Source organism: Pseudochaenichthys georgianus, chromosome 23 (genome assembly GCF_902827115.2).
Source record: "Pseudochaenichthys georgianus chromosome 23, fPseGeo1.2, whole genome shotgun sequence".
Taxonomy (NCBI): Eukaryota; Metazoa; Chordata; class Actinopteri; order Perciformes; family Channichthyidae; genus Pseudochaenichthys; species Pseudochaenichthys georgianus.
Window position 1 is genome coordinate 20,754,854 of NC_047525.1, and position 15,999 is coordinate 20,770,852.

A 15,999-nucleotide genomic window follows, 5' to 3' on the forward strand; every position below is an offset into this window, starting at 1 on the left:
CTTTTTGGTGCTTGAAACAAACCGGATTCCGGAGCTTAGAGGCGGCTCCGCTGCCGTGTGAACAGGAAAAAACGGTGCTTTTCAAGCTCCAGCTCCGAACTGGCCCTGGAACCACGTTGGTGTGAAAGGGGCATTAAGCATTAGACGTGTACCTTTCCTTACGTTCAATTTAGTCTCTCTGGACAATGGCTCCTGTTTTTTTTTTAAGCGATGGAGGTGGGTTGAATGATGTGGCCTTTAATGGTCTGTGGCAGGTCTTTGAGGTGCAGGTCTAGAAACAGACAGCTGTCCGTGTTGATGGATGATTTTCCGTCTAAAGGGCAGTAATTATAGATGTCCTGCAGCTTGAAAGGCTGCCTTGAGGTGCTATAAATATCAATGTTTGTGGGAGTGTTTCTTTTTTTCCCAATTTGATTTAATGATGAAAGACAAGGCGTGTCTTATTTTGTCTTCATTATATTGACATTCTGCTTTCCTCACTTTATCCTCTCTTTTGCTGAAGTGAATAAAACAAGAGGAGACAAACAAAGACATGAATGAGAAACATTTAGCTGAGTGTATAACATAGGGGTGGGTATCGTCTGAAATGTATCGATTCCGGTTCTGCTTATCGATTCCCCGTTTAGATTCCAAATTTATAAAAGAAAGAGGTCAAACGTTTAGATAACACAAATATCTTTAATCTTTTAAGCTTTAACTGACATTTTTACAAATTAAAAAAATACATGCAATACACATTTATTACACAATAGCTGTGCTTTATTTTAACTGAGCTATGCCTGTGGCAAGCTATTAACTTGCCACAGGCATAGCACTGTGCCTTGTCTTTTTTAGTGTAGTGGAGCCACACTTTAGAGCGTTTACCGCGATCCATCTTTGGTGTTATGAAGTGACTGAGCACGTGAACTGTCTACGGGAGGGCGGGGGGAGCCTCGCTGCGGGGAGACTGTGGACCTCAGTCGCCTGTCAGCGCAACTTACGTGATGCCGTTTAAAAAAAAAAAATAAGGGCAGTGCCGGCCGTCAGCGAACCGAGCCGGCCGTTCTGTGATTCTCCAGAACACACAGATGGCCAGTCCGCCCCTGTATTCCACCGGGTCGCCGCGGCACAGACGGACCCGGTGGAATACAGGGTTTACCGCGTTTAGGAACCGTTAAGCAAAACCAAAATTGTGTATTTTGTATGGGTACCTGGTACCCGGCATTTTCTTATCGGTTCTCATCTGGAACTGAGTTTCGGTTCCCAACCCTACGCGCCCATGCCCCTGTCGACCAGGTTCAAGGTGATACTATATACTGTGAAGAGCTGATGATTGCGTCTGGGTGCATCAGAGCAAATGAAGCAATAACGAGCTTGCCATTTTGTGCCAATGATCAGATCTCAATTTTCTAAAGCATGGAAATCTGCGAACAATGATGAAGGTTCATTTTAAATGGCCAACAAGCACATGAACGTTTATGAGGTTTAATTTGATGTTCCCGTGGACCAGTCCAATAATGGGGGTCATAACTGGCTGACAAAGTGGTGTCTTACTCAATTAGGCCATTGGCTAATACACAAAAACAAAATCAAACTACTTGGTTGCAAATGTCTTCAATGTGGTTTGCATTTAAGGCTGCAACCCACTGTCAGTAGTGACATGCTGACAGCTGAAGAGGCCCATTGTCAGCTTGCTTGCTGGGGTCTTCATCCCATGACCCCTTTGTGTTTGATTAGGATTGGGTTCCCCTGTGACACATGTGTGGAAACATACAGAAGATGAATCTCTTCTGGTGTGGATCCACTATAAAAATAAGCACAGGAAAAGCTCATACAGCGAAACAAATGTTTTTTTTAGATTTGTGGAGTCAGGTACTTTTATTTTGAGAAACCCTAATGTTCAGAGTGGACACCCTGCAGCTGTGAAGACATCGCTGTATGTCTTCAGCATCAAATACCATCTCGCTGTATGTCTTCAGCATCAAATACCATCTTGTATCTGCAGCTGAATATACACACATGCCGCGTTGGTGTCGCCACAAATGTAAGCATTATATTTAAATGTGAAGCATTTGGCTGACGGCATGTAAAACCTGAGAAGGAGATTCTTGTTTTCCAAATAGAATGATGTGTGCACATTTAATAAGTAACTAATTCCCTTTAACCCTATGTTGGGCGGCAACTAACATGCCATTAACTCCACACGTGTTGCTTGGATGAACATGTGAGCCATTCAACCATCTCGGGGTGTGTGTGTGTGTGTGTGTGTGTGTGTGTGTGTGTGTGTGTGTGTGTGTGTGTGTGTGTGTGTGTGTGTGTGTGTGTGTGTGTGTGTGTGTGTGTGTGTGTGTGTGTGTGTGTGTGTGTGTGTGTGTGTGTGTGTGTGTGTGTGTGTGTGTGTGTGTGTGTGTGTGTGTGTGTGTGTGTGTGTGTGTGTGTGTGTGTGTGTGTGTGTGTGTGTGTGTGTGTGTGTGTGTGTGTGTGTGTGTGTGTGTGTGTGTGTGTGGTTACTGCAGTCCGGTTAACTTTTAAACACTGTTTTACTCTTTCAAGACGTCATTCACTGCTGATGTTTTGCCAAAGCTCTAATCCACTAAGGTTTTCGACACTTGTTCTTTTGCACGGACGTGGAAACATTTTAGCTTAACTTTTTCCCTTTTGTGAGTCATGCCAAAGGCTCATTGAGTGCAGCTGAAATGCACAGGGAGCTTTGCATTTTGAACTTCACATGTACATTGGTCTTCTGTAGAAAACTATTGAGCTTTTTATTTTGATTTGTTTTTAAAATGAAGTAATTTCAAGCTGCTCTGTCGAAGAGAAAAGTAACTTGCATTGGCTACCAAATCCAAGCTTTTAACTTGTTTGTTGTTCATTTCTTAGATTTGTTGATTTTCTCAACTTACTATTTATACAGACATTACCTCAGATCCAGCGGGTGTCAGCTGTACAAAATGTAACACACACACACACACACACACACACACACACACACACACACGATTATCCGTAAATCATACAAACAAAACCAAAACGTTGATTTATCTGTTTTCCCGTTTTGGTTTAAAAACTGAATAACCTCGGTTTTTTGGTTTTCAGTTTTTCCGAAAAACCAAAAAACTACACCGGTTCTTTTTTAAACGTTGTTAATATGTTTTGGATGCATATTGTTCTAGTATTTGTTCAGGATGTTAGACTCTGTTGCTACCTGCTGGTGGTGAGTAAATATTAAAATCAGTTAAAATTGACAACCGGTCCGCGATTTTTTTTTTAATGTATCTGCCGGTCCTTGGCACAATAAAGGTTGGGAACCCCTGGGTTAGAGGTTTCTTTCTAGATCTTGTTAATAATCTGGGTTGAGAGAAATCCGTAGCCTTTGATGGTAGCTTGTTTATTTAAAATTAAAAAGGCAAGTAACCCTTCTCTCTTGGGACACACACACACACAGCACGTGCTGATTAGGCACACACCAGGACAGATTATGTATCATGTATCATTTATAGCATTTAGGTTATAACTGTATAGTATCATGAGTAAGATAAGCAGATGGAACACCAAGCCTCTGAGTGTGTCTGTGTGATCTCCTGGATCGGCTATTCCTTGAGTTTTATATCGGGTGCTGCATTAGGGCTTGTATTTTGAGTTACAACGATGAATTAAATATGACTAAAGCTTACTCCTACAACCAGCTCATAAATGGAACACTAATTGTGGCTGACCTTTATGAGTGGTATCTAATCTGTCCTATAGATCTTAGGAAGAAAGCAAATCAAAGTGTTCATATTTTAAGCTTGAGTTATAAATTAATCCACTTAACTGACCTGTTGCTTAACATGTGAGGCATTTTCTCGAGGTATCATGGTGTGAATTTCCTTTTTTAACTTCACATACAGTTGTGAAAGGCGTCATAATCAGGAGGGGAGGGTTCTTCTAAGTCTGTGTACTTGATTTTTAATATAAAAACATGAAAAGAAAATCAGAGACAGGGTAGTTCCTTATTTTGTGTTTTTAGTACTTTGCGTGTCAGAAGAGCACAATGTTTTAAACTGTCAGAGTTGCTTAGTAACATCGGGAACTAGTATCTACCCTTTGCACACACATTTGTACCGGACTACTAGCGTCGTAAACAAGTGTGAACAAGCTGTCCGAGTCACTCTTGCCAAACGTCACAGTCCACCTCGGTGGGGTCTCTGCTCCTGGCTTCTCTCCCAGTATCGCACAACCATGTTACTCCTACTGCATTTTCCACCAGAAGAAAAGCACGTTTTAGCTACTGTACCATTTGGTTTCCCTGCAGGCCAATTGAACAGTCACACACACATGAGTGGAAGGTGACGGGTCCTCTAAAATGTAGATTTAATGAACTTCACATTATAACCTTACCGAAAAGAAGCCAGCATTTGTAAAATGATCTTTTTTACATGTTGCGGAGTCACTACTATTGAGTGTACTAGAAAAGGACCAGAGTGTTGCTGCCCCCATTAGCCGTCCTCTGTGAAGTTCTTACATAAGGCACACTAGGCCTCTTTAGGGAGGCTCTGTCATGTCATGTTTGTAATGTTAGCTCAGGTCGCCCTCATTTGACGAACAGTTTGTTTGTTTCAATATTGGCATTTGACCCCTCATAATTCGACAGACTTCTGTACTTACACTTGCTGTATTGAATTTGTTCATATTGAGAAACGAGCGTCAGTGTGCCGCGAGTGCCCGGATGATGCCGTCAAAACTCACATGCTACATCCAAATTCTTCAGTGTACGACATTGCAATGTACTGAGTGAAGTCTCCTGATTGAGACATATGTCTCAGAGGCCTTATTGTGATTTTTGGGATCTTCCCTTCCCTGTAGGGGTGTTCAAAATAATCGTTTCTACGGTGCGATGCGGACGTGGACCATTCGGTATCGATGCAGTGACGGAACATAATCGGTTATAGCGTAGTAACGTTGCTTCCTGATTTTCCGGCCGCGGCTTTACTATAACGTTTTTTTTTTCTGTCACTTTAATATCAAATCGGTCGGTGACGCAGAGATCAGGGAACAGACGTGACAGCGGCACAGCAACACCGAACACGGAGCAGTCTGCTTTATCCACCAACACAACAACACCAGTCCAGAACCAACAGCAGAAGGACCCTCTCTGAATCACTCCGTGTCGCTGCGGCTCAGAGACACAGACAGGGATTTATGTTTTTCAAAAATAATTGCATTACAATCATGTCAGGTTTTTGGTGGATTTAATTAAGTCTTGGATTGCAGAGTATGAATGTCCTTTAGCAATTTTCAGACGATATATACGTGTGTAAAGTTTGTGAAGGCAGGAGGAAAAAAGCTTCCGCGATCACCGTCTCCTCTCTGTTCCTCCAAGCCCCGCCCCCTCCCTGAAAATAATGAGTGACAGGCTGATCGTGACCCGATAGAAACTTTATTAATCACTGAGATATAATGAAGCTAATTTAATCTCATACATTCATGGGATTGATTTAACAGTAAGACAGAGAATGTGAGTGTGCACCCACATGCAGTATTTTAGTTGTTATATGCTGTTGTAAATACTCCTGTTGTCTGCTGTGTTCAGACTCAAGTCCTGTGTGTGATGCCACATTCAGGACATTCAGTGTTCTTTTTTTAACAGCAGACCGTGGCTAGAAGCTGCAGCTAGACTGCAGAAGCATTATTTTTTTGTTTTTGAGGATGGAACAACTTCACACACAGATATAGGGAGGCTAGACCTATACAATTCATTTATTTTGGTTTATAAATTAATGTCAAGACATTTATGTTATTGATTTCTGAAGCACTTTCTAAATAATAAAAAGAGAGTTCATATGTATTTACTGCATGTATGCATTGATGAAAAATAAGCCATGTGCAGTAATATAGAAAATTGAGGATGCAACGCATTGGTATGAATCGTGATGCATCGGGATATCGAATTGAATCGAATCGTTGACGGGATAATAGTAATCGAATCGTGAGACCAGTGAAGATGCACAGCCCTACTTCCCTGTAGTGTGTTTTTTTGTAAATGTAAATGGTCTGAAAAGGCTTACATCCCAGAGTTTCTCTCCTACGCACTCCCCTTCTGAAACGCCTCGATTGGACTCCTTTGTTTACTTTTTATTATAGTGACATCACTACGTAACACTCGTGCTTTGATTGGCTAGCGCTCCTGCTAAGTGGCGGGACATCTCTAAGCTGTTGACCAATCACAACAGAGCCGGCCAGCTAATCAATCAGAGCAGACTGGGCTCTGGTTTCAGACAGAGGGTGAAAAGAGGTGCTGCAGCACAGGCAGAATGAGACAAATAAAGACCTTTTTGAACAGCATGGAGACATGTCCCAGTAGAGATACAAAAGAAACCTGAACATCAGCAGTATATGGTCCCTCTAAGAAATCGCTCACAGACCTGAGAGAAAAGACATTATTATATTCCATCATCAAAAGTATACAACTTTTTCTCATGAAACGGTGTGAGACCTCTAGTTCACTCGATGTTCTTCGTGAGCTGGGTCCTTAGAGGAGTATAGTACAGAAATCCTGCAATTTCTCTTTGAGTAAAACCTGAACATATTTGCTTGTATTGTACTCGAGGACGGTCCTTTTCAAACCAGGACAATGAGGACGGTGAAAAATGAATAGCACGGACTCATTCTGCTTCTCTCTAAAGCGGCTCACCACCTCCGTCTGTGTGGCATTGGTGAATTTGAAGTCATTCAAAAGCTTTTCTCAGTTAGACACACTTTCATGCTCCTCTTCACGAACCCCATTTACACGTTTTGTTGTCGCATGTTTTTTTGTAATGGTAGGAATAAGTAAGCTATTCATACTCTTAATGTTATCAGTACATGGGTTATAATGCACCAAGCTATTGACTCTAATAACGGAAAAAGATTAACAATGCGATAGAGTCATGGTCCGTTTGTGACCTGGCTACAGTTAATAAGACCATACAGCCACGTATTTCACAGACCCGGCTGAACTGTTGTACCTTGTGTCTGCTGTGTGGCCTTGTCACCGGGTTGATAATGGCCCCATTGTCTTCATTATCTTTTAAAGTCAGAGTGAACTCAACTACTCTCTTGCAGACGGCACTGCCAATATTCTGTCTTTTCTTTTTATCGTTAACCTTATATCTTTAAAAAAAACGCTTATGCTGCCGTCCTTGCATCGACGCAACATAAAGAAAGAAAGAAAAAGTCATACAAAGTAGATGTTCTCTGTAAGTCTACTGACAGCCCCAATTCCCATATTACAAGAGTGTTTGCTACAATAACTGTATGTCTACAAAACCTTGTGGTCATTTGAAAGAAGTAAGAGATACCTGGTCCATATACAACTTTTTTCAATTGATTCCAATGAGAACAGAGCACATGCCGCTGAATGGGGTTGCCTCGTGAAAAAGTGCTACATCCAGCAAGATAAGTAGCAGCATAAAGTATTTCAACTTTTCAGAACACGCCTGTAGACATTTGTGAAAAAGCTTATTTTTGACAGAATGTTTTAGACAGAAACTCTAAAAGACACGGATCGTCCTTCCCACTATAAGGCTTTCAGACTGAGCCACGAAGCTCACTAATTAATTAAAAGTGTGAGAGCAAGAACCTTAAGGTTAGATGTGAAAAAAAACAATGTCAAAGTGGAAAATAGTAGCACAAACGGATCATGCAATCCAAGGCAAATGTCATACAACAGCGGTGACGTGTTGTAAAGATATCAACAAAAATAGTCTCTAGGGTATATTTTTCGATGAATCACTGAGGAGGCTTCTCCCAGTGCCTTTCTGCCAGAAAAATGCACTATTTGGACACAGACCCTTATACCCTTATACATGTGCCCACTTGATCATTCATATTGACAAAAATAACACGTTTCTTATGTGATCTTAACCAATGCAGCTGTAAAATCTGTTCCGCGCTCTGATCTCTGTCCCTTTTTGCTCCGTCCACCCACAGATCCAGTTTGCTGACCAGAAGCAGGAGTTCACCAAGCGGCCCTCCAAGATCGGCCGGCGCTCCCTGTCCCGCTCCATCTCCCAGTCCTCCACAGACAGCTACAGCTCAGGTAGACACTTCCTGTTGCTCAATCCCAACAGCCCACAACTTATCACACCGCCGGTGGACATGTTTCCATGACGGTTGTTTTTTACGACACCAGAGATGAAGGAAGCGTTTTCCCTTGGAAGTCTGTTTGCTTGGCCTGATTGTACTTTCTAGTTGGGATCAAGTGAGACAGGTAAACAAGGGAAAGTAGGCGCTAAAGGCTGAAAATGGAGGAAAACAGCTTCTCTAAAAAAGTTCTGCCAGCTGCTCTTAAGCCCACAGGTTAAACATTATTCAAGAGTGTTTGTTAATTGGTACAACAACAGATACAACAATCTTGTTGCGGTTTTAGGGGAAAGTAATGCTGGATTATTTTGTTACTTCCTGGACTTTTCTCAATAAGGTGTCACTAAAGCACAACAGATAAGAATGCTGTTTTTCCAAAAATGTCAAACTTTAACTTTAAAAAAGGCAAACCCTTAAGAAAAGTACTGACTTTAGCGCTTCGAGAGCGCACTCTAATATTAATAATCCTGTTCTGCACAGAGCATCCAAAATTGAAGCCGATTAAGCAGTGTGCACACATTGCTGATAACCCTGCGTTCAGAGTCCCTGCTGTGTGTCAGGGTCATGTACGTGATCACTTAGTCTGTATTGCCTGGATGGCGTCGTGTCCAGTGGCAGAATGTAATGGACAAACAGATGGATGGCAGATGGACAAATGGAGTTTCAGCCAGTAATATGAGATGGATGCTGAAAATATAGTGAGTGTATAATACTCTTGCTGAGAAATGATTAAATATATTGGTCCTGTGACCTCGCACCGGCATGTTTGCTGGCCACCATATATTTGTTTTAGGGTTGGTATTACCAAACGGGGTCAGCTGATTTAAAAAGTACCATGCCATTCTTTCTTTCAGGAAGTGAAAAATCAGGCTTGAAATGTATTACTCTTTGTTTTAATGATATGCTTGTTGAATTCAGCTCTGTGCTCACTTTACTGGTCTAAGATCAACGTTGGCCCGTCGGTGTAGGGTCCCCTTTTTATGGTGAGATTTGGATTTGTTCCAATCCCCCTGTAACACACATCTTGTGTTCTCCTGTTTTCAATCTTTCTCTACTCTTTCTCTTTGCTTCTCTCCTCTCACCTCCCTCCAAGAGGCGGTCTGATCATGACTAAAGATCTGGATTTATTTCACTAGATATTAAGTTCATTATTGGGGCAAACGGCCTGCATTTATCTCGCTCAATTATTTGACAACTGTTGTTTGCCTTTGCTCAAATGGAAATGCGTCAGTGCTGCCAACATTACGTTTTCTTTCTCAGAAACATGTGCAGCCCTATTATCGCCCCTTTGAACCACCTGTGTTATCCTCTTTCTCTTTTTTTCTCCCACCCTGTCCGCTGATTCCCTGTCTTCTCCCATAATTCCCTCACTGGAGCGCCTCTCATTTTTCTGATGGTTCCCACAGTGCAGAGGACACACCGAACACATCAGGAGTACTTTTCCCAGGAACACTTTGGTTTAGATTAGGATTATAAAAGGTTCCTCTTAAGGTTGTGGTTTTGAATGAGAGGAAAAAAGTGTGTGTGTTAATTTTGTTTTGTGAAAATGTATATGTAAGAATTTTAGATTTGTTACGGTGAAATACTAATATATGTCATTCATTTTTACCACATTTTTACCTCTTTGTGGCTCCAGAAAGTCTGAAGAAATTGCCTCAAGTGCAGTTTCTTTTAGGGCTACAAGACTACAAAATAGAAAATAAGAACAATATGGAAATGTGGTCCTTACCTGCCACCATTACCCTCAAAATTAAACCAATACTAATAGAGTTCTTGTTTTTTTTGGTCTATTTTTTTTATACCAATCTTGTGAATGGAAGCAGTTAATTGGCGTGTGGCGCAGTGGACTAGTGCGTTGGTGTTCGGATCACATACAAAATGACAAAATACACAACAATAAACAAAAAAAACAGATGAAAAACATCACATCAGTCCAATGACAGCTAGCCACACATGCTCACTGTCTGTAGAGGCTGTTGCGCCAATGTCTCCAAATCATGGAAGAGAACCGAGTAGAACTCTTCACAGGGTTAATTAAAATCGAGATAACATGATTGTCTGACTCTTCTAGGCGACACATGAATTTGTACATTACAGTTCTTAAAAGGGCTTGACAGGTACAGGAGGTAGGTACCCCCAAGTTAACGAACAGCTGGCTGGCACTGTGCCATCTTGGTACCCTCAGCAGCAACCGCATCATTGTATACAACTTTTAGTTTTTGCATGTTGCTAGCCTTGTAGTTACTCCACAGGTGAGCCGTGTTCAAGTACAGAAAGTGATACCTTGACATCTACAGAGCACTTGTGAAATGTCCGCATTAATATGTTTGCGTGGGCATACACTTTCAGCATTGTCTGATGATTTCACAGATGACAAAGACATCATCAGAGATATAATGACCAAGGTACTTAATCTCACTGCACACAAGAAGAATGTTGCTACTGATAATACAATATGTTATGTGGATAATATGTTATGTGGATAAAAGCGTCTAACCTGTAATGTAATTGCGTAAAGTTCAACCACTTCTTCTCCCCATAGCTGCTGCTGTAGTGGGCGCCAATCACACGTAGCTGCGTCACTTGCGGTGATTGGCTAAGAGCAAAACCATTCAAATGGATAAAAGTACAAGAGGCATGAGTGCAGGTTTACATTAGTTTAACAGGAGAACTTGTATTACTCTTCGAACTGCGTCGGTTCTGGACGAATGCCCAGAAAGAAAAGAGAAATCTGACTTTTTCTGTTTGTCCTTTTATCTGAAATTGTTGAAGGGTACAATTCCTCACAATGGATAGCTATTTTTAATGCACACCAAGTTACATTTGAACAGTGAATCTAAAATAACAGTTGTAGTTCTGGCTGGTAGATTGGAAGATATCAAGTAGTGTTATAGTAGTATCCCCAAGTCTCAGAATGGGTCAAGTATATTCTCCTCCAAGTCTTTATCTTTACCAGCTCGGTGTCTTTGGCTTTGTCCCAGACACTATCCTTTGCCGTATCGGTGCATCCACCCTCATGATCTCCTCTCCTCACACTCCCCCCTCCCACCTCCACCCTTTCTTCCTGTCAGTACGGATGGGGGGTTTCAAAAGAAAATGGTAGACTCATGGATTATTACTTTAAAGCCCTTTTCCTTTCTGGCACAGTACAGCATGTTCTCTAACTGCAGTATTATTACAGTGCTGGCAAGGTACCCAGTGTGTTCTGCTACTGATCCATCCATGGTCATTCTGCATGGCCATGTGCTGCTGTGAGTGACATGCTTCCTTTTAGTGTTAAAGCACATTTTACCATCTTTACATTCTACTGCAGTCTTATATTGGAAAGGTGTTAAAGCACATTTTACCATCTTTACATTCTACTGCAGTCTTATATTGGAAAGGGACTGGAGTTTTTGGCTTCATAATCAATTAAACTCTGTGCTGGGCAGAATAAATCTGTGGCCTACCAAAGTCAAATTGCAGGCTTGAGGAAAAATACAGGCTTTATTCACAGTAAAGAAACCAAGAGTGCATTTTGTTTGTTTCTGCAATTTGAAACCTTAAAGCTCTGAATTTCCTTGCTGTTGAAAAGAAATAAAAACAAATCTGCAAGATATTCAAGGTGCTTTACATGGAAACAAAGTCGAGGTATAAACACATGGCAGTATGAAAACACACATACATAGGCTTTAAAGGGATTACAACAAAGTAAAACAGAAGATTAAAGTAAGATATGGCCGTGACCGTGGGCTGAATGTAATGCCCGCATTAACCAGCGCCTCCGTTTTTATCAGTGCATCCCAAAAGAGACGAGGAGAGTGAAGGGAAGAGGATTTATGCGACTGATCCATAAGCCGGTTGTAAACACGCTGACATTGAAGCTGTGGCGCCGAGTGCTGTGTGTCATCATCAGGCCAATGGGAGTCGCTAAGATAACTAATAAGGGTGCATCGGTACTTTAATGGCGCGTTTCCACTGCAGCGGGTAGCTCGCTTTAAGCGTGCCGAGCCGTGCGGGGCCCGTTTTTGGTTGCGTTTCCACTTGGCCTAGTTTTGGCCCGGGGCTACTTTTTCACCTTTTTTCTGGACGGATAAATCGTGGTTCTCTGGCCAGGAACAACCAGGCTGAGACCTGAGCCGCCTAATCCCTCGGAACATCATAAAAGCCATTTTTAACAGTTTTCTAGTGAAAGTTGAACCAGGCTACTGGATGAAATAATATCACTGGTATAGGTGCGGAAATTAAACACTTTCTGAAAAAAATATTATGATAAAAAAAAATTATATATTTATAATTCTGCAAATATTACGATAAACTCACAGCTATTTCGCGGCCCGGCAGTAACACCTCCGCGGCCCGTAGACCTGCGGTTGGGAACCCCTGCTCTAACCCACAGTGAGTGAAGTCGAGCAGAACCATTCAGTAGAAATAGAGCAGACATTTCAGTTTGGCTCACGTTATTGTGTTGTGAGCAGATGGCAGTTAAAAGTAAATAATGGCATCTTCACAAAGTCTCTATAGGAAACCTCCTTAAATGTGTTGTAGTTTGAGATAAGTAGAAATGATTACGATTTATATTTTGGTTTTATGAGTCAATTCGACACAAGGTAATTTTCTACCTATTTTATGTGTGTCACATACTGACAGTTCTGTTGTTTTTATGCACGTTTCTTTTTTAGCGGCGTCGTACACGGACAGCTCTGACGATGAGACGTCTCCCCGGGACAAACAGCAGAAGAACTCCAAGGGCAACGGAGACTTCTGCATCAAAAACATCAAACAGGCCGACTTCGGACGCAGAGAGATTGAGATTGCAGAGCAAGGTAAACCAAACATCCGGCAGTGATTACTTAATCAAATCACCAAGTTCCCTTCCAAATCCTAATGGCCATATGTTTGTATTACTGATGTTACAGTGTAAATATGAGACAGGCAAGTGAGAACACCCTTTAAAAACCAACACGTAAACACCATTTATACATGTCATTGCCTAATAGTCATGCCTTTGTCTGAATGTCTTTCATTGTTGTAAAGCACCTTGAATTGCCTGGTGCTGAAAGGTGCTATATAAATATACTTGCCTTGCCTTGCCTAATGACTGTGTAAACAGATTTAGGTCCCCACAAGTATAGTAATGCTAGGCCACACACACACACACACACACACACACACACACACACACACACACACACACACACACACACACACACACACACACACACACACACACACACACACACACACACACACACACACACACACACACTGTTAGCATCAGTAACTCCTTCAACTGGATGAGTCGATGGATTATCGATGAAGGATTAAACGTTTGGGATTCCTCAAACATCCAGCTGATTATCCGCTCCCTCGTGTGTCTTTCAGAGATGCCGGCCCTGATGGCTCTGAGGAAGCGAGCCCAGGGGGAGAAGCCCCTTGCTGGAGCCAAGGTGGTGGGCTGCACCCACATCACTGCCCAGACTGCTGTGAGTGGGAATGCAAAACACACACACCTTTTTTAAAGGTCACCTATTATGCAAAATCCACTTGCCACGTCTTGTATACATAAACATGTGTAAAGAGATTCTAAAAGTTTCAGGACAAAAGATTCCTCTCTTTTTGTCCTGATCCATTTCTATAAATGAAAATGAGCTGATCAGATTTTGGTCGCTTTATGATAACCATTAGCCAATCAGCAACCAAGGTAACCCCCCCCCCCCCCCCACCATATCACCTGAATCTCCTCCTAGAGCAGTGCTTCTCAAAGTGTGGTCCGCGGACCACTGGTGGTCCGTGATCCTCCCCTAGTGGTCCGTGAGTATATTGGTACAATTTCACCTTTGAAAAATAAATATATTTAAGTTTTCCGCACTCTCGCAGGAATATCTCCGTAATGGAGCGAGCTTAAGTAAAACTGTGATTTTGGATATTTGTGGAGTTAGGTGGTCCGCGAGTGTTTTTTCATTGGTTAAGTGGTCCTTGGTATGGAAAAGTTTGAGAAACACTGTCCTAGAGCACCATTGTGTTCTTTCTAACCAAATCTCTCTCAGAGGGGCGTGGGGAGGGGCTCCTTATTTTCATCTAAAGTAACAGACAGAGAATCAGCACTTTGGAAACAGGGCTGAAACAGAGGGGATTATGGGTAATGCTGCAATGATCCGTTTGGTGTTTGGAGCCAAACACTTCAGAGACATGTTTTGTATACAGGGTTGGGAGGGTTACTTTGTAAATGTAATCAGTTACTGATTACTGATTCTGAAAGTAATCCGAACAGTTACAGTTACGTGTCTTTAAAAAGTAACGTAATCAGATTACTTTTAGATTACTTTTGGATTACTTTCTTTTTCCATCTAAAATGGGTATGTTTTGGTGAACAGGAGACACAAAAAGCAAAAGGAAACTGAACATGTTTTTACTGTTTTAATGGCTTATCAAGAGCACAACTGAAACATCACATCTGAAACGATTTAACAACATAATACACGTGTTGGGGATGCAGCTTGGGATGTGAGGAGTGAGGGACACGGCTTAGAAAGGGCGTGTCGCCTTCTGTCCTGCCAGTGTTGGCAGGACATGAATTAAAATGTCGAACTCGGACTTAATTTTAAGGACATTTCGGCCAGGGGTGTAGAGCTATATTTGTTTAAGCACCTGATCGGCGAAACAGGAGAGTGTGTGCACCAGTCTGCCTTGATCTATGAATTCATGTCTGTGATTCTCACAGTATCTGCTGCTCGCAGCTGGTTTATAGAAGGAACACCTGCTTCACTTCATGAAATCTCTGCAGCGCCAGGAGGCAGCGGGAGGGTTAACTCAGCCTCTGAGAAGACGAGCTCGCACCGCCTTTCGCACCGCCTTTCGCACCGCCTTTCGCACCGCCTTTCGCACCGCCTTCACTGTGTTTACCTTCAGAAATAATCATTAGTAAGGCTAAAGAGCGACCGCTGGCTGATGTGTTTTAACCACACACACCTCTATATACACACACGCGATTTAAGCGCAGACTTTTGTTCCTCCATGTTTCGTTGTTATTGTTTCAGAGCGAGCGGACCCGCGATTTTTTTTCAAACGCTTTTTTGGCCCATCTGCGGCGGTAATAGGTTTTGTGCGCTGTGATGATTCGGCTGTACCTTTAGTAATGAATATTAAATGTTGTGAGGAAATCTTTCCACCAATAATTCCAATAAGTAATCCAAAATGTATTCACTTCAGGTTTGCGAAAGTAACTATAATCAGATTACTCGTTTTTCAAATGTAACGCGAGCTGAATACAGTTACTTGATTTTTTTATTCTGATTACGTAACGCCGTTACATGTATTCCGTTGCAACCCAACCCTGTTTGTATATATATCTGAGAGCTATAATATATTGATGAAAAACAGTATAATGGGGGACCTTTGACATAAGATGGTTTTACTGCAGCAGTTATGACAAACCCCCCTCCTCCTCAGGTGCTGATGGAGACCCTCTCAGCTCTGGGGGCTCAGTGTCGATGGGCTGCCTGCAACATCTACTCCACCCAGAATGAAGTTGCAGCTGCTCTGGCAGAAGGAGGTGAGACTGGGAGTTTATCGGTGTGTGTTGTGTGTGACCAAATCCTTTTCTGCTCTTCTCTATATCTATATATATAAAATGCTTCCTGTCTCGATTCTAGGTTTCAGTGTGTTTGCGTGGAAGGGTGAGTCAGAGGACGACTTCTGGTGGTGCATCGACCGCTGTGTCAACGTGGAAGGCTGGCAACCCAACATGGTAGCACACCTCCACTCTAAATAAAGCCTACTTTACGCATATTTTACAAGAATATCTTGTAATAAAATGTTTTGTTAACCTATAGTCCCTGTTGGTGGTGCTTTTATTTTTACCACAGTACTAAATCTAGGTTTGAGAAAGGACACCCTATTTTAAAATGTGTTAACTAACCTTATTTGCAGGGTTAG

The 15,999-nt window shown here is 42.0% G+C and overlaps 1 protein-coding gene across 2 annotated transcripts in view; it reads left to right on the forward strand.

Annotated features, from left to right (window-relative positions):
* The window catches only part of ahcyl2b (adenosylhomocysteinase like 2b), a 49,357-nt gene that overhangs the window by 21,136 nt on the left and 12,222 nt on the right, over positions 1–15,999 (forward strand). For both annotated transcript variants that reach the window (XM_034112440.2, XM_034112439.2), the window contains exons 2-6: positions 7,930–8,038; positions 12,744–12,887; positions 13,447–13,547; positions 15,514–15,616; positions 15,717–15,811. In XM_034112440.2, the coding sequence (XP_033968331.1) occupies positions 7,930–8,038; positions 12,744–12,887; positions 13,447–13,547; positions 15,514–15,616; positions 15,717–15,811 (552 nt within the window). The remainder of the gene's footprint in view (positions 1–7,929; positions 8,039–12,743; positions 12,888–13,446; positions 13,548–15,513; positions 15,617–15,716; positions 15,812–15,999) is intronic.